The sequence below is a fragment of the Hemiscyllium ocellatum genome, chromosome 18, assembly GCF_020745735.1.
Source record: "Hemiscyllium ocellatum isolate sHemOce1 chromosome 18, sHemOce1.pat.X.cur, whole genome shotgun sequence".
Taxonomy (NCBI): domain Eukaryota; kingdom Metazoa; phylum Chordata; class Chondrichthyes; order Orectolobiformes; family Hemiscylliidae; genus Hemiscyllium; species Hemiscyllium ocellatum.
Genome location: NC_083418.1, coordinates 28,826,137 through 28,850,896, shown reverse-complemented (window position 1 = coordinate 28,850,896; position 24,760 = coordinate 28,826,137). Strand labels below are relative to the sequence as shown.

The window sequence follows — 24,760 nt, the reverse complement described above, 5'->3', positions numbered from 1 at the left end:
AGCCCCTTACTATACTCCATATACACTCATGACTGTGTAGCCAAATTCTGCCATAACTCCATTTACAAGTTTGCTGACGACATCACCATCTTACGTTGGATCTCAAACAATGGCGAGACAGAACACAGGTAAGAGATTGGAGTGCTTAGGGGCATGGTTTAAAGATAACAATCTCTCCATCAAAATAAAAGAGCTGGTCATCCACTTCAGGAAGAGGTGTGAAGGGCACGCCCCTGTCTACAATGCTGCTGAGGTGGAGATGGTCGAGACTGTCAAGTTCCTGGGAGCGATGATCATAACAATGTATACTGGTCCACCCACATCGACGTGACAGTCATGAAAGCACAACAATGTCCCTACTTCCTCAGGAGGCTCAGGAGATATGACATGGCCATAATGATTCTTACAAATTCTTACAGATACACCATAGAAAGCATCTTATTTGGGTGTATCACAATGTGGTTTGGAACTGCTCTGCCCAAGGCTTTTGATTGACCATCTCAAATGCTAATTCTGATCTCCCTCTCTGCGGCTGTCGTACTCAATATTGCACTCTGTTTTGCCAACCTGATACTTTGTATGGTATGATCTGGCTGCATGGCATGCAAAACAACACTTTTCATTGTATCTTGGTACATGTGACAACAATAAGTCAGTCATTGTAGAACCTCTACACGCGCACTGTGAATGCTTCGTGAAGTAGTGGGGAAAGACAGTGAGACACAGAAATCAGGACACACAGCCTATATAAAATACACATGTGCATTGTTAAGCATTCATTTAGTTCTCCGGCTACATCCCTGCCTGGATGGGTAAATCACCTCTTCAGTCATTAATCAGCCCAACTCCTCTCACCACACTCTTACTATTAACCTGCACTGTTACAACAAAAATAGGGGAATGAATCAATGTCTTTCCTTATCTCATTTGTCCAATTTCACCAATGGTCCTTACATCTTAGTAACAGCAATAAGTGTTTATTACAAAGGGATTCTGACGGACTCTTTTCTAATACTGAGCTGTAAAAATCGAAAATATCACCACCCTTTTTGATTCAAAGTTAGTTGTGACAAGTGGAGGAGTGGGATAAGGAAAGATATACTTCATTCCTCTATTTTTGTTGTAACAGTGTAAGAGCGTGATGAGAGGAGCTGGGCTGATGAGAGACCAAAAGGATGATTTACCCTTTCAGGCAGGAACATAGCTGGAGAACTAAATGAATACTTTGCATCTATCTTTACCAAACAGAAAATACTGTTAAGTTATTGTGAAAGAGAAGGTAGTTCAAACACTTGATGGTTTTAAAATTGACAAGGTAATGGCGTACAGTTGGCTATCTGTAGTTAAAGCTGGTAAGACATGAGGATCAGATCAGATGCATTCAAGCATATGGAAGAGAGAGCCAATGGAAATTGCAGAGGCAACGACGGAATTTTCCAGTATCCCTCAAATTTGGAAGTCATTCCTTAGTTAGAGGGACTGGAGAAATGTAAATACCACAGTCCTTTAAAAACACTGGATACAAAGTTAAGTCCATCCATTTTAGGCTTGTCAGTTTAACTTCAGTAGTGGGAATTTTTGGGAAAACATCAATTGTCATTTGGGCAAATAAGAACCAATTAAAGAAAAACAGCAAGGATTTCTCAAGGGAAAACCATGTTTATTTAACTTCAAGTTTTTGATGAGATTGTTGAGAGTATTGCTCTTCATGCAGTGTACATGGATTTCCAAAAGGCAATGGGTAGATCTGCACAACAGGCTTGTGAAACAACAGAAATTATGGTTTGTGCTCCCTTTAGAATTGTACTCTATACTTTACATACCTGGATGCTCCGGTTTCCTCCCACAGTCCAAAGTTGTGCAGGTTAGGTGGATTGGCCACGCTAAATTCCCCGTAGTGTTCAGGGATGTGTAGGTTAGGTGTATTAGCCACGGGAAATGCAGGGTTATGGGGTGGTGAGGGTGGGCGGGGGGATGGATCTGGTTGGAATGCTCTTCGGAGGGTTGGTGTGAAATTGTTGGACTGAATGGCCTGTTTTCACAATGTGTGGGATTCTATGAAAAGGGACACAAGCAAAATGGACACAAAACTGGTTGAGTCCCAAGAGACTAAGAGTAGCACTGGATGATTGTTTTATAGACTGAATGCAGTTTTATGGTGGAATTCCCACCCAGAGTTGGTGTTAATGCGTCTGATCCTTTAACATATCTGAACAACACAGACCTTGATGTACAACATTAATATTTAGAAAATGATGTAAAACTCAGACATTTATAAACCATGAGGAAGTAGAGCTTTGAAAAGAAAGTAGATAGATTGATGAAACGTGTAGACAACTAACTGATGAAATTTAATGCAGAGAAGTGTGAAGTGATCAATTTTGGTCAGAAGAATGCATGACTATAAAGCAATGAGTACAATTCTAAAGGGAGCACAGGAGCAAAGACACCTGCACAACTCATTGAAGATGGCAGGAGATGTTGATGGAGAAAGTGAGGATTGCAGATGCTGGAGATCAGAGCTGAAAATATGTTGCTGGAAAAGTGCAGCAGGTCAGGCAGAATCCAAGGAGCAGGAGAGTCGATGTTTCGGGCATGAGCCCTTCTTGATGGCAGAGTTAATAAAGGACAGATCTGGAGGTTTTGTGGGAAGGAGAGAGACTCAGGATTGGTGTGCTGCCTCCCAGGCACCAGGGTTCGTGATGTCTCTGATGGTGTTTTCAGGATCCTCGAGGGAGAGGGGGAACAGCCTCAAGTCATGGTCCACATAGGCACCAATGAAATAGTAGGAAGAAAGGTGGGGATCTAAGGCAAAAATTTAGGGAGCTCAGGTGGAAGCTTAGAGCTAGAACAAACAGAGTTGTTATCTCTGGTTTGTTACTTGTGCCATGTGCTAGTGAAGTGAGGAACAGGGAGAGCACGGAGCTGAACACATAGCTGCAGGGATAGTGCAGGAGGGAGGGTTTTGGATTCTTGGATAACTGAAGCTTTTTCTGGGGAAGGTGAGACCTCTACTAACAGGATGATGTTCACCTGAACCAGACAGGTACCAATATCCTGAGGATTTAAAACTAATGCAGCCGGGGAATGAGATCCTGAATTGTAGTTCCAGTGTCCAGGAGGTTAAGGGTAGCGAGGTCAGGGAGAGATTTACAAGGTCGCGGGAGGACACCGACACACAGGACGTTGGTTTGAAATGTGCGTACTTCAATGCCAGGATCATCCAGAATAAGGTGGGTGAACTCACTGCATGGACTGGTACCTGGGATTTTGATGGCCATTTCATAGACATGGCTAGAGCGGGGACAGGAATGGTTACTGGGTTTTGATGTTTCAGCAAGAACAGAGAAGATGGTAAAAGAGGCAGGGGTGTGGAAATGTTAATCAAGGATAGTATTACAGCAGCTGAAATAAAGTGTGAGGACTCATCCATTGAGGTAGTTTGGGCTGAGGTTAGAAACAGGAAAGGTTAGGTCATCCTGTTGGGAGTTTTCTATAGGCCTCTGAATTGTTCCAGGGACGTAGAGGAAAGGATAACAAAGATGATTCTTGATAGCAGCGAGAATAACAGGTGAGTTGTACTGGGGGACTTTAACTTCCCCAATATTGATTGGAGATATGATATTCATGTAGTTTAGATGGGCCAGTTTTTGTTCAATGTGTGCAGGAGGGATTTTTGATACAGTGTGTAGATAGGCCAACAAGGAGGTGATGCCATATTGGATTTGGTACTGGGGAATGAACCCAAGCAGGTGTTAATTATGGAGGTAGGTGAGCACTTTGGTGATAGTGACCACAATTCAGTTATGTTCACAATAGCAGTGGGCATAGATAGGTATGTACTGCAGGGAAAGAGGTATAACTGGGGTATAAATGATGTAATTTGGCAAGATTTAGGATGCAAAGGATGGGGAAAGAAGCTGCAGGGAATGGACACTCTTGAAATGTAGAGTTTATTCAAGGAAAAAATACTGTGGGTCCTTGATAAGTATATACCTATCAGGCAGGGAGGTAGTTGTTGAGAGAGGGAGCCATGATTTCCTAAAGAAGTTGAAGCTATTGTTAAGAGGAAGAGGAAGGCATATGTGAGGATGAGGCATGAAGGCTCATTTAGGGGGCTTGAGAGTTATAAGTTAGCCAGAAAAGATCTCAAGAGAGAGCTAAGAGGAGACATGAGAAGTTGTTGGCGGATAGGATCAAGGAAAACACTAGGCCCTTCTATAAGTATATCAGGAGTAAAAGAATGACAGGGGAAAGATTAAGGCCAATCAAAGATAGTAGTAGAAAGTTGTGTGTGGAATCTGAGGACATAGGGGAAATGCTTAATGAATACTTTTCGTCAGTATTCACAATGTTCGTGAGAATACGGAGATACAGGCTACAAGATTAGATGGGATTGAGGTTTACAAAGAGGAGGCTTTAGCAATTTTGGAAGATCTGAAAATAGATAAGACCCTGGGGCTGGATGGGATTTATCCTTGGATTCTCTGGGAAGCCAAGGAGGAGATTGCAGAGCCTTTGGCTTCGAGCTTTACATCATCATTGTCAACAGGAGTAGTGCCAGAAGACTGGAGGACAGCTATTGTCGTTCCCTTGTTTAAGAAGGGCAGGATAACCCTGGTAACTATAGGCCAGTGAGCCTTTGGAGAAAGTGGTCTCCAGCATCTGCAGTCCTCAGGAGATGAAAAATGTGGTGCTGGAAAAACACAGCAGGCCAGGCAGCATCCGAGGAGCAGGACAATCAACATTTCGGGCATAAGCTCTTCTTCAGGAAGAAGGGCTTATGCCCGAAACGTCAATTCTCCTGCTCCTCGGATGCTGCCTGGCCTGCTGTGGTTTTTCAACGTCAGTGAGCATTACTTTGGTTATGAGCAAGGTGTTGAAAAAGGTTATGAGAGATAGGATTTATAATCATCTGGAAAGGAATAATTTAATTAGGGATAGTCAACACGGTTTTGAGAAGGATAGGTCATGTCTCACTAACCTTATTGAGTTCTTAGAGAAAGTGACAAAACTGGTAGATGAATGTAAGGCTGTTGATGTGGTGTATATGGGCTTCAGTAAGGCATTTGATAAGCTTCCCCATGGTAAGCTATTGCATAAAACACAGAGTTTCAGGATTGAAAGTGATTTAGCGGTTTGCATCAGAAATTGGTTGGCTGAAAGAAGACAGAGATGGTAGTGGTTGGGAAATATTTACCTTGGAGCTCAGTTTACCAGTGGTGTGTCGCAAAGATCTGTTTTGGGGCCAATACTGTTGTCATTTTTATAAATGATCTGGAGGATGCATAAAAGGATGGTTAGTAAATTTGCAGATGACACTAAGTGCTTAAGAATGTTGTGGGTTACAGAAGGACATAGATAAGATGTAGAGCTGGGTTGAGAAGTGGCAAATGGAGGTTAATGTGGAAAAGCGTGAGATAGTTCAGTTCACAGGAATGCAGAAAATGGGCTATTGATAAAATTCTTAGCAGTATAGATGAACAGAGAGATCTCGGTGTCCAGGTGCATAAATCCCTGAAAGTTGCCACCCTGGTTGCTAGAGTTGTTAAGAAGGCATATGGTGTGTTGGCGTTTATTGGTAGGGGCTTGAGTTTCGAAGCCACAAGGTCATGCTTCAGTTGTACAAGACACTGGTAAGGCTACACCTGGAGTATTGCATGCAGTTCTGGTCACTGCATTATAGGAAGGATGTGGAAGCTTTGGAAAGGGTCCAGAGGAGATTTATTAGGATGCTGCCTGGTAAGGAAGGAAGGTTTTACGAGGAATGGCTGAGGGAACAGAGGCTGTTTTTGTTGGAGAGAGGAAGGTTGAGAGGTGACTTAATCAAGACATTTAAGATAATCAGAAGGTTAGATAGGATGAACAGTGAGAGCCTTTTTCCTCAGATGGTGAAAGCTAACACGAGGGGACGTAGCTTTAGATTGAGGGGTAATAGATTTAGGACAGATATCAGGGATAGTTTCTTTACTCAGAGTAGTAGGGGTGTGGAAGAGCTTGTCTGCAACAGGAGTAGACTTGCCAACTTTGAGGGCATTTAAATGGGTATTGGACATACGTATGGATAATAATGGAACGGTGTAGGTTATATTACATTAAATTCCCTACAGTGTGGAAACAGGCCCTTCGGCCCAACAAGTCCACACCGACCCTCCAAAGAGCAACCCACCCAAACCCATTCCCCTACATTTACAACTGACTAATGCACGTAACACTACGGGCAACTTAGCATGGCCAATTCACCTGACCTTCACATCTTTGGACTGTGGGAGGAAACTGGAGCACTCGGAGGAAACCCACGCAGACACGGGAAGGATACTGGAGGGGCATCAGATTAATTTCACAGTTCGGCACAACATCAAGGGCTGACGGACCTGTACTGCACTGTAATGTTCGATGTTCTATGTTTGATCATCCTGGGATTAACAACAGTGGCATAGCTTACAATACCAAGGAAGGTACATTGCAATTGCATGTTATTTTCAGCTGGAATGATGTGAAATATTAGATAGAGTTTTACAAAGATTCATGAGAATTGTTCCACTTATTGGGAACTTTAGATATGTACTAAGATAGGAGTAATGGGAGTCATCTTCCAAGTGACAGACAAGGTTGAGAGGTTACTTGATAAACATGTTCAAAACATGAGGGGGCTCCACATGGAGTATGTAGGGAGAAACCATTCCCATTGTTGGAAGGATAAAAACAAGAGGAACAGGTTTAGGGGAATTGGCAACATGAGGAAAATTGTTTCCATACAATGGTTAATCAGGATCTGGAATGCACAGCCAGTGTGTGGTGGAGGCAACCACAAGACAGAATTGGAATACTCGTGCCAAACAGAGACACGCCGAGAATTCCTGGAAGCATGCATTCCAATCAGAACTCTATCAACAAACACATTGACTTGGACCCTATTTACCACACCCTGAGAAAAAGCACAGAAATGACATCACCATAGGAAATGATGTCACCACAGGAAATGACATTCCAACCCAAAGAAACCCTAACATATACGTAGAAAGCAGGAATCATTAGCAATGCTTCATCCGGAGGCTCACTGAAGATGTTACCTAGTATGGTAAAAATAGCTGAATATGAATCTTCCAGCTCAACAAGCAAACCAAATCCAGAACCTCAACCTGAGCTACAAACGTTCTCAAACCTCACTAACTCTGCCCTATTCTCTTCGGCATTTGCAGTTGTGCGTCTGGCCAAGCTTATACCTTTTTTAATAGGAAGGTAGTGACGTATTGTGCCTCCTGTGTTGCCTTAGAATGTTTTCAACTTGTGGGCACACGGTGGCACAGTAGTTAGCACTGCTGCCTCACAGTGCCAGAGACCTGGGTTCAATTTCTGCCTCAGGGGACTGACTGTGTGGAGTTTGCAAGTTCTCCCTGTGTCTGCGTGGGTTTCCTCCGGGTGCTCCGGTTTCCTCCCACAGTCCAAAGATGTGCCGGTCAGATGAATTGGCCATGCTAAATTGCCTGTAGTGTTAGGTAAGGGGTAAATGTAGGGGTATGGGTGGGTTGCGCTTCGGCAGGTCGGTGTGGACTTGTTGGGCCGAAGGGCCTGTTTCCACACTGTAAGTAATCTAATCTAAACTTCATTGAAACAGTCAAGGCAATTTCAATGTTGCTAACCACCAAAGCTTTTGCATACATCAAATTTGTATAATTAGACATTTATGGGTAATGGTGATCCTCAATATATCGGCTTGTTCTTTCACACTGAAGGTAACTTGCTGTGAGTTTGGTGAGCTGATTTAAACCACCCAGTTCTGGACAAGTATTCCTGGTGAGCAAGGTTCTAGTGATCCTTGTAAATCACACCCAATTGGCAGGTGTTCCATAGCAAGACTGATATACTGGACCGGGAGAAAGTGAGACTGCAGATGCTGGAGATGACAGTTGAGAGTGTGTTGCTGGGAAAGCACAGCAGGTCTGGCAGCATCCGAGGAGCAGAAGAATCGATATTTTGGGCTTAAGCCTGCATCAGGATATACTGGATCCTAAACATTATTACAGCAGTTGTAAAAAAGGTGAAAAGATGTAATGAGAGAGAATCTGGCCAATCCCTGTTATCGCTGCACTCCATCAAGTTCAATAAATTCCAGGTCATAGCTTAGTCTTGAATACTATGGATTGAATTGACTAGCATTTTTGCATAGCTCAATTCTTGTCTCACACATTTTTAAAAACTGTTATTTGGTACAAAATTGTAAAAGCGATGGATCGGAAAAGACGAGGTGGTTCAACAAACGTTTCTCGTGCTATTATGCTTAAACGTCTGCACTCTCAATGGCCAGCCACATATGCTCTATGAGATGCAAAAATAAAGCCAACGTGGGATTGGGGAAGAAGGAAAATTTTGCAAAATTCTTCCCCCAATTCCCAAAGACAGTCAGATGAGCACCATTCAAAAACAGTGAATATTGCACTTACAGGAATCCTTCTGACATCAGACACACAGTTTCTAACATCCACATATAAATGTTTTATTAACCAGTGTTTTTGGGACCAGGAACGTGCTGGTTGATCAACTATTTCAGATAACCAAGAAGCAGAACTGCAGTAAAACCCTGACCAAGCGAAGCTCTGAGACATGAATATCCCTCCATAAAAAAAGTCAACACATCTACTAAAATCAATGTAAAAACATAAAGTAACAAATGTAATACGGGATGTACACATCACTGTCCTACTTTACTGACAGCATAAATACTCAGACATCATGGTAGTACGCGGTATTTGAGGTAAATAATTTTGCTGGTTTACCTAGAGTGGCAATTGATATGGTGCCGGTTAAAACAACATTTGCTGTGGTATAAACATTCTGTCTAGGAGCCTGAAGACCGCTCTGCAGTGCCTTCCTCCAAGTTATTGATCAAGAACAAAAAAATGGTGTCAGTAAAAACAAAAATCTCATTCAACTGAATGGCCACCACCATCTGCCAATGGTATGCAGAATACTTCTCCACCTTTCATGACCGTGATATGTTTCAAGCACACTGACAATTTGATAAGTGCTGTAGGTTCCTATCTGTTGATATAAATGAATCCATGTCCAGGATTTAAGGATGGAAGCAAGAAATCCTAATTTACTAAACTTTCACATCAAGGAAAAGTGTAAAATAGAAGGTCAGGGGTAAGGATATCTGCACCTGTGGTACAATACAAATCAGCCAGTATCAGGATCATTAGATGAGTGCAACTGCTCACAGAAGAATAAGGATTTTAATTCAGTTCAAACGCTGAAGAATGTTACTTACTGTTATCTTCTTTTGTAACAATCACAGCAATTGCTTCAAGTGGACCATTGTTGGAGCTAAATGCATTTTCTCTGATCTCGAATGTAATGGATTTGTGTGTTACTTCTGGATTTGGCACTTGTAATTTACCAGCAGGCACAGGTGGGTCTACAAATAAATGAGAAATAAAATGAAACAGCACAATATCTTTTCAATATCCTGGTGGTATGCCAATATTTGAGTGGGATGCAATACAAGAACCTTTTAGGAATATTAAAAGCAAAACAATTGCCCTTTATTAGTAGCTGCATTTGGACTGCAGAATTTCTTTTCCCCATCCTCTTTCGAGAAAACATCTTGAATTTATTTATATTTCAATAAATTTATCTAACAACATGTATTTCAAAGCTCATTACAGAGTAGGGAAAATGGTTTTGCTCGAGTTAATTTCTTGTTCCTATTATTGCAATATGGGATTCTTACACTTCAGGCACTTAGATTCTGTTTCAGGCAGATCAGCTCATTTAAAGTAGGTTTGGATATGGAGAAAAATCCTTTTACTCTGCCCCAGCACAATATCTCAACCTGAATCTTTAAACAGCACAAGTGGCATTATTTTACCAGCTTCGAATGAAGCAACCAAACTCTAAATAATATATCTGATTGGATTTAGTGGTCAGAAATGGGGTTTCCCAATCTGTTCCCCTGGGAGATATATACTTGCGTCAAGAGCTTGAAAATGGAAAAAAGTTTGACATCCAGTACGTGTGTGTAGAAAGTCATCAACACTACGAAGTGAATAAGGACTGCTGGATGTTTCCAATGACCAGGGAATCAAGAGCCGAAGCTCACAGTCAAAGGGTACTTATGGTCTTATGGTACTGAGAGGTCATTTAGGACTTAGAAGAGCAGACATTTCTTCACCCAGAGAATGGTGAGCCTCTGGAATTTTCTTTCACAAAAACCAGTTGAGGCCAAACATTGGATATTTTCAAGAAGATAGATAGATATACCTTTTAGGAGTTATGGGGATCTAAGAATTTGGGACAAAAACAGGAACAGGATACTGAGTAGGATGAGCAACCATGGTCATTCTGAATGAAGGAGAAGACTTATAGGGTTGAATGGTCTACTCCTATTTTCTGCTCTGGATAAAAAGCAAAAGGGTAATATTTAGTTCATTGCAATTATCTAAAGCAGCAGTGAATCAGCTCAAGCCTTATCTCAGGACTTATCTCTGCAGTCGTAGCACACACAAGCAGTGCACACTGCCAACTTACAGTCACCGTAAACCATTCCCTCCCGATATGTGCTTTCTTGACTGTTAAGCTTAATAGTTGGAAAAATGGGTGGATTGCCAAACGTTTTGATCCTAGTGCAGTAATGCGATATCTACAATAAACAGCAACAGACTGTATTGAACATAACTATCTAGAGCATGATAAGAGATCACATCTTATCTGGAGTCCTACAGACCCCGGTTCCAGATCCATATGATCTTACATTGCAGCTTTTTTTTACTGTGAAGAGAGCCTGCTGAATTTAAACGTACCTGTAATGCCGGATGTGCAGTCGATACTGGTCGGTGTGCTCGATGGACCACATGACACGGTAGTGATATTCAATGAATAGTGTGTGAAGAATGCAATATCGTTCAGCATAAATTTTTGTATTCCTAATTCACAGCTCAAAGCATTATGAGTTAGGAGAGTGCTGGAGTTTGCTGCTTTAATAATAAAGCCGGTGTTCATTCCAGTTGGACAGTCCCACTCCAATTTAAGGACAGGCTGGAGATCCATTCCTGTACACTTCAGTGAAGAAGGATCAACTGTAGCCGCCTCTGCAGGGGAACCGGAACAGCAATGAAAACCTTCTTCAAATAAAGACAAGATTTGAAGAAATAACAATCTGTTCTATACCAATCTCATTGTTTTCCCCCTTTATTTAAGTTCTGATGTGTCTTTCCCAACTTCTCCCTTGAAGGTGTGGCTTGTTTAGATATCTCTTGAAGAGTATTCCCCCATTTTAGACCATCACTCTAGTAGCTCTTCTTGTGAGAACCCAGCAAATGGGTCTTGACAAATTGCTTGACCCCAGGATCCCATTCTAACTGAACCTAACCTGATCTTCACTGAATAATCAGGTCGAGGATGCCTGACTGAGTTGTGCTGAGGGGCGCTAAGATTAGTTTCAGCATTAGTTGGCTAACCTGAGATTAGATTACTTCATCATAGCCATGGATCAAACCTTAGCACCTCCAATCTGTGAAGTTAAGCTTGACATTTCATACTGCACATACCCATTAAAACACAAGGAAAGGCACATCATCAATTTGCCAATGATCAGCATTGAGCAGCAATTGTTGACCAGCATACTGCAAACCTTAGAAAGGGTGGAGCTTTACTCCTGTGGAGTGAGCAACTGTTCAAAAATAGACCTCCATTATTGTTATATTGTGACTTTATTTCATTTAGATTAGATTAGATTACTTACAGTGTGGAAACAGGCCCTTCGGCCCTACAAGTCCCCACCGACCCGCCGAAGCGCAACCCACCCATACCCCTACCCCTACATTTACCCCTTACCTAACACTACGGGCAATTTAGCATGGCCAATTCACCTGACCCGCACATCTTTGGACTGTGGGAGGAAACCGGAGCACCCGGAGCAAACCCAAGCAGACACAGGGAGAACGTGCAAACTCCACACAGTCAGTCCCCTGAGTCAGGATTAGAACCTGGGTCTCAGGCGCTGTGAGACAGCAGTGCTAACCACTGTGCCACCATGCCGCCCACAGCAATACTAGTTCCTCAATACTAGAAACTATTTGTTCGGTTTTGCCCAGTGATGTAACATGGAACAGGACTAATTAATTGATTGCTGTAAAGAAAGAAAGTGGAGATCAACAGAGATGTTTTTCAATGTATGCGCAACTGGGGAACTGATAGCAATCCCTCTACCACTGCTATCCTGGGGTCTGTCAGTTTGGCAGCATATTAGACACACAGGCAGCTGTTTTGTAACATTTGTTGATTAATATCTCCATACATGAGCTGGGGTTTGGTGTCACAAGCACATTAATCAAGAGTCACAGATAGTTTTCTTGGGTCACAAGGATCAGGTTAGGGGTTGTCATGTAGCAGGCACAAAACATTTCTGAGGGGGTGAAAAGAACAGGCACAGATCATGTCTTTTATTGGAATCAATAACAGGAAGAAAAATGGAGGAGCTAAAGAGAAAACATTGTAAACTGGAATATAAGCCATAGAGAAGGACCTCATTTACAATTGCAACAGAAAGGTAAGGGTAGCAAATATACAGATGGAGAGATATTATTCCCAAAAAAGAACTGAGATCTTTCGGAGATGAAGACTAACACAAAGACATGGGTGAAAGGTTTCATCCTCCATGCAGGAGTACTTAATGTGACTTAATCAGCTTAAGAGAATAAGAATAATATTTGAAACCCAGAGATGTTAATGAAGAAAGCTTTAAACAAAACTGGAGATTCACAAGCATAAATAATAATGGACTGAATGTAACAAAAGATATGGTTTAGTTTGGTAGATGTCAGGGAATATAAACTGGTTATAATACTTCAGAGAAGAATAAAGAGAGAGATTTACATAAGAGAGCCTCAATATTAAAGTCATACATTCTGTCCTTTCATCTTTCATTATAAATTCCTACATTCACCCTTATAGTAGACACTATTTATAGATCTTATTACATGCCATTAACCTCTATTGAGAAGTATGTAACTTCAGACATCAATTTCCATGGGTGAGTATCGTAACTGATAGGATGTGCATGTCAATTTAATATTTCCAATATTGATTTGGGAATCTTACAACTTTGAATTGATAGAGACAGGTCATTCTAGGCTGATACAGACCCATTGAAACCCATGTGATATGAAATGAGGGCAGTGAAAATTGCAAGGTGAATTCATAAGGAGAAAGATGATGGGAAGAAAAAGCATAACAGTTGGATTAATTTTTGACTTGAATGAACTGTGTGGCCTCTGGTAAACATCTAAGGGTCTATGAGTAGTATATTCTAATTTAGTGGAAGATGTAATATTAGAAAGCAGAGTGATAACCATAAACTTCCAAAACTTATCACAAATACTTCAAAACACACACACTGAAAGAAATATTTCTTCTACTCTTGGACCAGGGATTCCATCTTTTACCTCAGCTAACAGAGAAATTGGTCTAGTTTTTGCTCCCAAAAATGGTTTCCGTGAAGCTTAGCAAAATTGATGATTCTGGTCTGGTAATGCAGCCATGTGGAAATGGTAGCTTTGTTTTACTGTAATCACATGTTTGGCTATGTTGGAAGTATTTGGGGACTGGAAGAAAATTAATAGATAATTGGGTAAACATGATTGAATTAAGAAAAGCCACCATGGATTTGTTAAGGATAAATTGTGTTTACTTTAAGTTTTTTGATTAGGTATCAAAGAAGGTTGATGAGAGTAATGTTGTTGCTGTAGAGTACATGGATTTCAAAAGGCATCTGCTGAAGTGGCACACAGCAGATTGTCTTCAAAGTTAGAACTTTTGGAATTAAAGGAACACTGTCAACAAGAATATTAAATTGGTTGATTGACAGGAACAGAGTGGAAGCTAAGTGTTATTGTTTACAGACTGGTGGAAGGTTTGTAATAGAGTTCCCCAAGGATTAATTTTAGGATCCCGAATCTTCTTCGCATATAGCAACGACATCGACCTTGGTGAAGAGGGACATTTTTGAAATTTGCAGACAATATTTAATTTGGAAATACTGTGAACTGTGAAGGTAGGTGTGAGAATGGCTCCAGTGACAAAGAAGTTCAGTTTCATGACTCGTTTGGACTGTTTTCCTCAGAGAAGGTTGAGAGAGGATGAGCGAGGTATTCAAAATCATGAGTTTCTGATAAACTAGTTGGGGAAAAACTATTTGCATTAGTGTAATGGTGGAGGACCAAACAAAACAGATGTACGATCATTGGTTAAAGAAGCAATTTCAACATTTGGAAAAATGTTTTACATAGTGAATGGTTAGGAATGCACTGTCAGAGACAGTCTGCAGGAGACAGGTTCCACCATATTTTTCAAAGGGGAATTGGATCATTACCTTACTGGAAAACCATGCAGAGACATGAGGGAGGAGGAAAAGATGGGTTCCTCCTGCAGAACCAGCGGGGACATGGCAAACCCAATGATTTCATTCTGTACAGCAATTATTTATGATTCTATCTAGCATACTGTATTCAGGTGCTTGAACCAGCAATGTAGTTGGGGTAGTCTTTTGTTTCTTGTGGTCCCTGTAGCTGAGAAATTGAAACAAACAGAGGCTACTTTCTTTCTTTAAAATTGAAGTTTCTATTACTCTGCTTCCAGCATTCCAACTGATTATGAATTTATTTCGCCTGTGGGTTGTGTCCCTGATATGAAATTGGAATTTCTGATTCTGTTTTCACGCAATGAAGCGGCTTATTTGCTTTCATCTTTCATATAAATAAATTTGGTTTTTCCTGTGAAAGTGTGTGCATGAGATTCAGGTGTGTGTGCGTGTGAGTGAATTAATCTTTGTCTTTAAATACTGATAATAGAGTTTAGGGCGAACAAATTGACAAACAATTGGAAGCTTCAGCACTTACCTGTGCAGTTGTATAAAATGACAGAGTCTGATTTAGTGCCATCTGCTGCCAGGGTGAAGATGGTGAATGTGAACTTAGTTCCTGGCGTCAAGTTAGCGATAACACTAAAATTGTTATCGACCACCATTTCGGAAGATGGACTTCCATCTGTTTTCACTTTGTACTTGTACTCACTCTTGTACTCAAGTGGCTCTTCCCAGGTCAGATTTATTGATACGGTGTTACTACTTACAACTTGAGGATTTCTGACGGGGTTTGGTTCTGAAGATAAAAAAAAAAGTTTTAAATTACCTGGTGTTTTTCGTTCTCTTGGTAAATTTACTTGCCTTTTTGGAAAGCAATCTACAGTTATTGGAGACTGTAATACTGTTGACTGGACTTATCCTTGGAAATATCTAATTTGATTCTGACGACTTATCAACTTGAACACACAATGCAAAATATAAAGCTGAAAGGTTTTGTAATAATTTTTAGCCAGATATTACAAAGGCAATAGTACTGAAGCCTTGCACTCTGGAACTTGCCATATACTGAGCCAAGCTGTTCCAGTACAACTACAACATGGAATCTAAGCAGCATTTGAAATATTATTCAGTTATGTCCTCTACACAAAAAGCAGAACTCTTTTGTTACCACTCCAGTTACCACTGCATAAGTCTACTTTCAATCATCCATAAAATGATGGAATGTGTCATCAATAGTGCAGAAATTAAAGCCACCCAACTGTAACTATCTTTCTAGTCAGGTGATCATCATCACTCACCACCCAATTCAATACACATTTGCACATATTTCTGAAAGTAATCTGAAGACTGCAAACTTTGATGTCTTTCTTGTTAGTTGCACTGTGACAGCATGCTCAAAATGTAAAAGTTTTCATGAAGAAAGACACAGGCACATTATCTTGGAGCATTCTGGTTAAGAAGCTATAACCTTGCATCATTAGCTGGAGTCTCAACATGATTTAACATTCAACCATAAAGACCCTTAACACAACTCAACCTCAACTGCGTGCAGCAGATTACAAAAACAAAAGTCAGATTGCACTCATTCCCCAGAAAGAAACTCTACATGGAAGTAACATTAATGATTGGAACTCAGACTTGAACTTCCAACTAATTGTGGAAAGCATCATCAATCCTGAGACATAGGTTACATAAGCATAATCAAGCTCAGCTCATTAACAGAAACTGACAACCAATGTGACATCAGATGGAATGAATATTTTCATCCAATTCAATTAAATTAGTGGTACTATATGAACGATTTACCAAGTTTAGTTTAAGAAATCTCTTAAAAGACACTATGAATGGAAGACAAAAATATTCATTAATCTGAATAGCCAAACAAAGTCTATTATGAAGGACACAGCACAGGGCACTTACTTGTAGTTTGAGATCTTGTTACAGAGCTACTGTTCAAATTTTGAGGGATAGTAGTTACAATAGTTATGGTGTAGCTGGTTCCAGATTCTAAGTTGTCAATACTGGATTTGTTAACTTCCTCAGATTTGGTGATACTATTAGCTGTTTGCGTTATGTGGTATGTAACAGTAAAGTTGTAGGTTCCGATATCCATATTCTCAGGCCGTCCCCACTCAAAGTCAATGGTGGAAGTAGTAAAGCTAATCACGTTTATGGGTCCAGGTGGTGTGGGAACTGTGGAAGAAATAAAGTTATATCAGGGAATCTTTTGCCTGAGAAAACTTGAAAGAAATGCAGCTTTAGAAATTACAATGACTCAGTCTTGGTCTTGCACTAAGCATTATTATTAAATGAGCAAAATTGATTGATATTGCATTATAGGACATGTGGCAATGTCAGATCTCATGATCACAAATCCCCAAAGGAACTTTCATTTTAACATCTTTAAAACAATAAGATTCACCGCCAACTACAATAGAAACAGGACTCGGTGACAAGCCTGGTGTATAGAATTTGCTCAGTCAAGGGGAGCTGCTCTAGATATGCATCCTTCCTGCAATGTGTCTTGAGTCAATGACATATCTTGAAAACATTTAGAATAACAGAGTCAGATGTACAGCACAGAAACAGACCCTTTGGTCCAACTCATCCATGCCAACTAGATATCTGAACCTAATCTAGACCCACCTGCCAGCACTTGGCCCATATCCCTCTAAACCCCTCCTATTCATATACCCAACCAGATGCCTTTTAAATGCTGCATTTGCACCAGCCTCCAGCATTTCCTCTGGCAGCTCATTTCATACACACACCATCCTCTGCGTGAAAATCTTGCCCCTTAGGCCCCTTTTAAATTTTGCCCCTCTCACCCTAAACCTCTGCCCTCAAGTTCTAGACTCCCCCAATCCAGGGAAAAGACTTTGTCTATTTATCCATTCGATGCTCATGATTTTATAAATCTCGATAAGGTCACCCTTCAGCCTCCAACACTCCAGAGAAACAGCTCTAGCTAATTAGTCTCTCCCTACAGCTCAAATCCTCCAACCCTGCCAAGATCCTTGTAAAAGGAGAAAGTGAGGACTGCAGATGCTGGAGATCAGAGCTGAAACATGTGTTGCTGGAAAAGCGCAGCAGGTCAGGCAGCATCCAAGGAGCAGGAGAATCGACATTTCGAAGACCGCAATTTCCCCTCAGACGTGTTCGACGATGCTCTCCACTGCATCTCCTCCACTTCCTGCTCCTCCGCCCTTGAACCCCGCCCCTCCAATCCCCACCAGGACAGAACCTCACTGGTCCTCACCTACCACCCCACCAACCTCCAGATACATCGTATCATCCTTCGTCATTTCCGCAACCTCCAAACAGACCCCACCACCAAAGATATATTTCCCTCCCCTCCCCTATCAGCATTCTGGAAAGACCACTCCCTCCGCAACTCCCGCGTCAGGTCCACACCCCTCACCAACCCAACCTCCACTTCTGACACCTTCCTCTGCAACCGCAAGAAGTGCAAAACTTGCGCCCACCCCTCCCCCCCTCACTTCCCTCCAAGGCCCCAAGGGATCCTTCCATATCCGCCACAATATCACCTGCACCTCCACACACATCATTTACTGCATCTGCTGCACCCGATGTGGCCTCCTTGACATTGGGGAGACAGGCCGCCTACTTGCGGAACGTTTCAGAGAACACCTCTGGGACACCTGTACCAACCAATCCAACCGCCCTGTGGTGGAACACTTTAACTCACCCTCCCACTCCACCAAGGACATGCAGGTCCTTGGCCTCCTCCATCGCCAGACCATGGCAATACGATACCTGGAGGAAGAGCACCTCATCTTCCGCCTATGAACCCTCCAACCTCAAGGGATGAATGCAGATTTCTCCAGCTTCCTCATTTCCCGTCCTCCCATCTTATCTCAGTCCCAACCCTTGGACTCAGCACCGCCTTCTTGACCTGCAATCTTCTTCCCGACCTCTCCGCCCCCACCCCCTCTCTGGCCTATCACCCTCACCTTAACCTCCTTCCACCTATTGTATTCCCAATGCCCCTCCCCCAAGTCCCTCCTTCCTACCTTTTATCTTAGCCTGCTTGGCACACCTTCCTCATTCTTGAAGAAGGGCTTATGCCCTAAATGGTGATTCTCCTGCTCCTTGGATGCTGCCTGACCTGTTGCGCTTTTCCAGCAATACAAAATCCTTATAAATGCATTCTGAACCTTTTACTTTTTTAAAATTTGACTACATGACCACTGAGTTACTAACTTGTTACCTTTGTCCCACCATCTGAACAACTGGTTTGTTTCTACAAACTCCTATAGAAAGGATTTTTATAGGCAGTGTCAGTGACCTTCATTTCATCAATGTAGATTAGATGCAAGGCAGAATAGGGATCATACTTCACCTACTTGCCCACCCAACAATAACAAATACAGACACTAGAACTTTACAATAAAAACAGTGGTTGCTAGACAGACAGGCCTAGATTGTGATGGCTGTAACCACATCAAAGCAGTTTCAAACTAGAGGGTAGGACCTGATTTCAGGATTCCTGCCACTTATTTCAGATAAGAGCATGAGTCAGGAGTCTACATGCAGTACTCCCATCCTGTTATACACCATTGGGTTCCAAAAAAACAAGTATTTAACCTTCGCCTGAAAAAAAGAATCATTCCCTTTTCTTCTCATAACAGTCAATCAAACACAGTCAGCATTGGCCATCTGTTCAACCTACTTTGATCGATGTAGTTGCCTGATCGCCTTAGAATGAATGGTTGGCTGAGACTCAAATGACTAAAGCACTCACTCTGGCATAAGTCTTTTTGTTACACGGTTGGAATGGAGACCAGTTCATTTATTTGGTTGACAGCTTTATATAACTTTATATTCCTTTGGGGTAGGTTTTTAATGGACAGAATTAGCCATTTCATCAACAGGACTTTCATTGGTTATACATGATTGACAGTTCTGTTCAAAGGTAAAAAAGGAACAATAGTATTCAAAGGGAATTTATGATATCTTCTTAATTTCATGAGCAACCTGGAGATTTGCCAATGGCAGTGCACTTTATGTGCACCAGATGAGTTGGTACAGGGAACACAGAGAGAGGCCATGGGGGCATGAGGAGAGGGTAATGGGCTATGGGTCAACAATAACAACCATTACTATGACTAAAAGCGGGGTTGATGTCCCTGTGGATGTCATCTATCTGCTTTCATGGCTGCCTTAGGCCTGCATTGAGACGTGGTGGACCCACCTCCAGCCCAGGCTTGTCTCCAAGGCAATGAGACCAGGATAGGCAGTCTCCTCTGAGACAGAAATTGCTGGCCCATAAAATCCAGCCTTAGTAAAGATCAGTGGGGCATTTTTGAAGAAAACTGAAAGGCTGGTTTCTTTGATGTATCTCGAAATTGAAAGATAAAGGAACTCCCTTGTAAAAAGGAGATGAAGAATGAAGGAGAATATACATTGAATGTCATGGGGTAAATGGCAAACTGCAGAACAGAAAAAGAAGAACCTGTTATTTTGCATCAGAGATCAATGCAGAGGCATTAGAAAGAAAGAAAGAAAGAAAGTGGAAAAGGTTATACATATAAAATATGGAAGGACGAGGGTTTGAGAAGGACAATGGAAAAGAGCTGGACAAACACTGACATCTTAAACTTGCAGCTACAGTCTAGAAAATCCTTAAAATGAAATGATTTTAAGTGAGTCACAAGCACCTACAGCAATCAATCTTAAAACCATAATTAGGTTCTCTTGGATCTTTCTCACTAAGAAAAACTAATGTATAAGTTGAAACATTGTACGATATATGGATGCGAGCATAAGAGGTACAGTTAGTACGTTTGCAGATGACACCAAAATTGGATGTGTAGTGGACAGCAAAGAGGGTTACCTCAGATTACAACAGGATCTGGACCAGTTGGCCAATGGGCTGAGGAATAGCAGATGGAGTTTAATTCAGATAAATGCGTGGTGCTGCATTTTGGGAAAGCAAATCTTAGCAGGACTTATACACTTAATGGTAAGGTCCTAGGGAGTGTTGCTGAACAAAGAGACCTTGAAGTGCAGGTTCATAGCTCCTTGAAAGTGGAGTCGCAGGTAGATAGGATAGTGAAGAAGGCGTTTGGTATGCTTTCCTTTATAGGTCAGAGTATTGAATTGCAGGTGTACAGGACATTGGTTAGGCTCCTGTTGGAATATTGCATGCATTTCTGGTCTCCTTCCTATCGGAAAGATGCTGTGAAACTTGAAAGGGTTCAAAAAAGATTTACAAGGATGTTGCCAGGGTTGGAGGATCTGAGCTACAGGGAGAGGCTGAACAGGTTGGGGCTGTTTTCCCTGGAGCGTTGGAGGCTGAGGCGTGACCTTATAGAGGTTTACAAAATTATGAGGGGCATGGATAGGATAAATAGGCAATGTCTTTTCCCTGGGGCCGGGGAGTCCAGAACTAGAGGGCATAGGTTTAGGGTGAGAGGGGAAAGATATCAAAGAGACCTAAGGGGCAACTTTTTCACGCAGAGGGTGGTATGTGTATGGAATGAGCTGCCAGAGGATGTGGTGGAAGTTGGTACAATTGCAACATTTAAGAGGTATTTGGATGGGTATATGAATAGGAAGGGTTTGGAGGGATATGGGCCGGGTGTTGGCAGGTGGGCCTAGATTGGGTTGGGATATCTGGTCGGCATGGACGGGTTGGACCGAAGGGTCTGTTTCCATGCTGTACATCTCTATGACTCTATATATGTCACACTGTACATTTCTAAAAATATTTGGAAAATAGAATGTCATTCAATTAAAAATAAACGCAATTCACAATGTCTATGGAATGCGGCATTAAAAAATCCACTCGCCTACAGGGTGGTACTCTCAGAGTGATCAGATTCTATCCAATAGCAGAAGTTGATTGATGCAGGTAGCAGCTAAAGTCCCAGGTCCACTGGCATCGAGCAACTTCTGCCACAGAACGTCAGTGAGCATTCTGAACTTCATTTCTATTCCATGAGTGAATAAACTTTTTTAAAGAATTACTGGCAGATGAAAACTGTCCACTGCTGTAGCCAGGCTGGCTCTCAATCTCCAAAGACCAAGAGACTGAGGGCCAAACCCTAGCATACCTTGGTGCTCAGATGGCAAGACTGAGAGTTATCACCTGCTTGTGTTATTCTACTGGAGATATCCAGGAATGAAACATCGCACTGGCACCTCATTACCTTGACTGTGGTGTGGAGTCAGAGTACTTTCCAAGTTACTGGCTACAGATGGCAAACAGGATGTTAAGACTCACACATGCTTCAAATGACACCTCACATCCACCAATCTCTTCTACTGCTCAGTGTGCCATTATCACCGAACAGCTCTTACCCAGTATCAGATTCTCACTTCATCCAGTCCCATGTTTCTGATCCTCCTTACGCACTTTCTAATTATTCCAATTTCACGTTTAGCTTACACTGTCCCCACACACCTCCCATCATACAGACTACAGAAGTGTAACACCAGCACTGATATCATGCCTTTTATTTTTGTAGGACAAGGCCATGTGTAATAGTTGGGTGAAACAGAGAAATTATCAATGGGCACAGGGGGCTGGCACAACTCCCACCTAAGTCTCCTTGAGATGATGCTTAGAATCATGGGCCTGCAGTCTGATGTGAGGTGAAAGCTCCAGTGGGTGTGACCTGCTCTCCTACATCACCCAAACCCTCCTCTTCTGGTTTCACATACCTGGCACGAAGGGATTGGATAAGACTGAGAAGCTCTTCCCTACTTGTATAAAGAGATGTGTAGTTGGATAAAGACATTATGGGAAAGCTGAAGGCACTTGCTGGTATTTATTTGTAGAACAGTGGCCATGGGGATGGTGTGATGGGGCATCTCGGATCGATACAATGGTTGGTCCATGTTGGTTTGTGGAAATAAAGCTCAGAACAGTAAACTGGTAAAACTGGCAAATTAGATATTCTCATCCGATTCACCTTGTAGTCTTCCAAGGATGTTCACCAGTCCTCCTTCCCTGCCCTCACATCCAGATATTCAACTTTCTCATAGCATGTTTTGTTAAAAGCAAGTCTGGGATGCTTTCTCCTCCAACTATTGCTCCTCTCCCCTCATGTAGAATTTGCCCTCTTTGCATTTTCTGGATGAGTTCCTGATTGTGACACAGATTAAAAGGTGCTATAATCACAGCAGTCAGGCTCCAGATATGTATTCCTCTTCAGACACTGTCCTGGACTGTTAAGAACCAGCTCTCGAAAGCAATGTCCACAGTATCCACAAACTTAACCTAAGCAAAAATAATTCTAAAAAATTATTCTAATAATTCTAAAAAATAATTCTAAAAAAAACCTGCCTTCTATTTTGCTTTGCCTGTCTGGGACTTTAAATATCAATACAGAAAGGCTCATCTTGCAGTTCAGCACTTGTTCTTTGTGGAGCCATTGCCTGGCCCTGCCTGGTCCAAATGAGGTAAATCTGGTACCACAGCAGCTACAGGGAAATGTCAGAATACTGATCCTTCCTCAGGCATGCCTGGGGATAACCACATGGTAGCACCCTTATGGACCATTGTGGAAGTAGCTGGCTGTGCAATGCACTCCACCATTTGGGCACTTGCTTTCTAGAATGCCACTAAAGGTGGCACTATTGAGGTAGAAACTGTGCTTCTAATGTACAAGCTCAGATGAGAAAGAAAGACATAACCAAAGTTTGAAATCATCAAGACCAGTGTAAAATAATAATCCTACATCAGATTCACTGAGCTTAAAAAAAAGTTTAAATAGTGGGAAAAGGAAGAGGAGATAATATGGTGAACTATGGGGAACCCATGGTTACAGCAATGAACATAGTTGGGTGAAGAAGTCATCCAAACTGTACCTGGTGTCCATAGTATGGAGGGACAATGCATCATGTGTACGAAATATGGTTTCACATCACAACTGTTTAGAGGCTTAGGTAATAGAGTAACAAATAGTGGATGGACAGATGTTGTATCAGTCCCACTTGCACAATAAAGGACCAATGTTAGGACAGTTGGAGGAAGCAGCAGCTAAACATTGAACAAGATTATAGAAGATGGTATCCAGGAGGGAGTCTTCATCACGTTGGAAGATGAAATATCCTTCACATCTTTTAAAAGGTAAGGAAATCTGAGACACCTTCTGATCCCACAATCATACTTATTTGTGATTGAAGAGAATTTAGTTAAAGAAGTCATTCTGAATGAATGACTGCTCAGCCAAATGGGAGGGAACTTATTGGATCATTGTTTAAGAAAGCAGAGGTTCTGTTTAATGTCCGAGAGGTGACTATTAAGGCTGGACAATCTAATTTTGTTAATGTAGAAGAGAAATTTTAAAAAGTTGCACAAGACTGTATATGGTGATAAATAAAATAGTTAAGATGTGAGGAAACAAAGTCAGAACAATCCAGTTCCTTATCAATTTGGATAGAAAATGTTATTATTAAAGGACAATCAAATATGCTTTATCCTTACTTGTGGCTTCTTTTACAGAATCTGAAGTAATGCGATGGGGCCCAGCTATTGTTGCCAAGTTTACACAATACAATCTTCCAGGGCGTAGGTTGTTGAACACTATACTATTTGTTGATGATGACACTGTGGTGGTATTCCTGAATTCTGCTGGATTTGCACAATCTTCAATGTCAACAATGAAGCTGTCAACACCTCCGGGAGGACGGATCCAGGAAATGGTCAGTGAATCAGTCGTGTCCTCATGGCTCAGAGTGATATTTTCCACTGGTATTTTCAAAGGTTCTGTGGGGAAATAAAGCAGCGTTAGAGTCTCACAGTGAGAAATGTATGATAATGTCATGGACAATTTGGCTTCATCTCACCAAAAGCACTTTGAGGTTCTGCATATGGAAAAGAACTGTCTTACATCAATTCATCCCCTGACATATTGGGTCTCATTTGATATTTCCTACCATCTTGATTGCTTTCTATCAGAAAATTCAACTGCTCATACCTTGGAGATCCAAGTAAGCTCCCACTATCACACCAGGAGGAGAACAAAAAAAAAAATTGGGGGATTTTCAACCTTTATGTGCATTGTATACCCCAAGTCTATTGTTAAAAATCACACAACACCAGGTTATAGTCCAATAGGCTTATTTGGAAGCACTAGCTTTCGGAGCGTTGCTCCTTCATCAGGTGGTTGTGGAGTATAAGACTGCAAAGCACAGAATTTATAGCAAAAAGTTTACAGTGCGATGTAACTAAAATTAGATACTGAAAAAGACCTGGATTGTTTGTTAAGTCTCATTTTTGGAATGACCATGTTGGTTTCAGTTCTTTCTTATGTAAATTGCAAACTTTTTAAAGAAGTTACATTCTCAAGTGAACTTTAACAATTGGTGTCATGTCGGCTCAGATACTGCATTGAAGGTGTGAGCTGCCCTGTGTGATTTACAAAT

At 41.6% G+C, this 24,760-nt stretch overlaps 1 protein-coding gene across 1 annotated transcript in view; it reads right to left on the bottom strand.

The window, feature by feature from the left end:
- Positions 1–24,760, bottom strand: part of ptprja (protein tyrosine phosphatase receptor type Ja) — a 138,646-nt gene that overhangs the window by 46,044 nt on the left and 67,842 nt on the right. The window contains exons 19-23 of the mRNA XM_060839174.1: positions 23,820–24,101; positions 16,283–16,555; positions 14,898–15,158; positions 10,803–11,090; positions 9,272–9,418 (exon numbers count right to left, since the gene is read on the bottom strand). Coding sequence (XP_060695157.1) covers positions 9,272–9,418; positions 10,803–11,090; positions 14,898–15,158; positions 16,283–16,555; positions 23,820–24,101 — 1,251 coding nt within the window. The remainder of the gene's footprint in view (positions 1–9,271; positions 9,419–10,802; positions 11,091–14,897; positions 15,159–16,282; positions 16,556–23,819; positions 24,102–24,760) is intronic.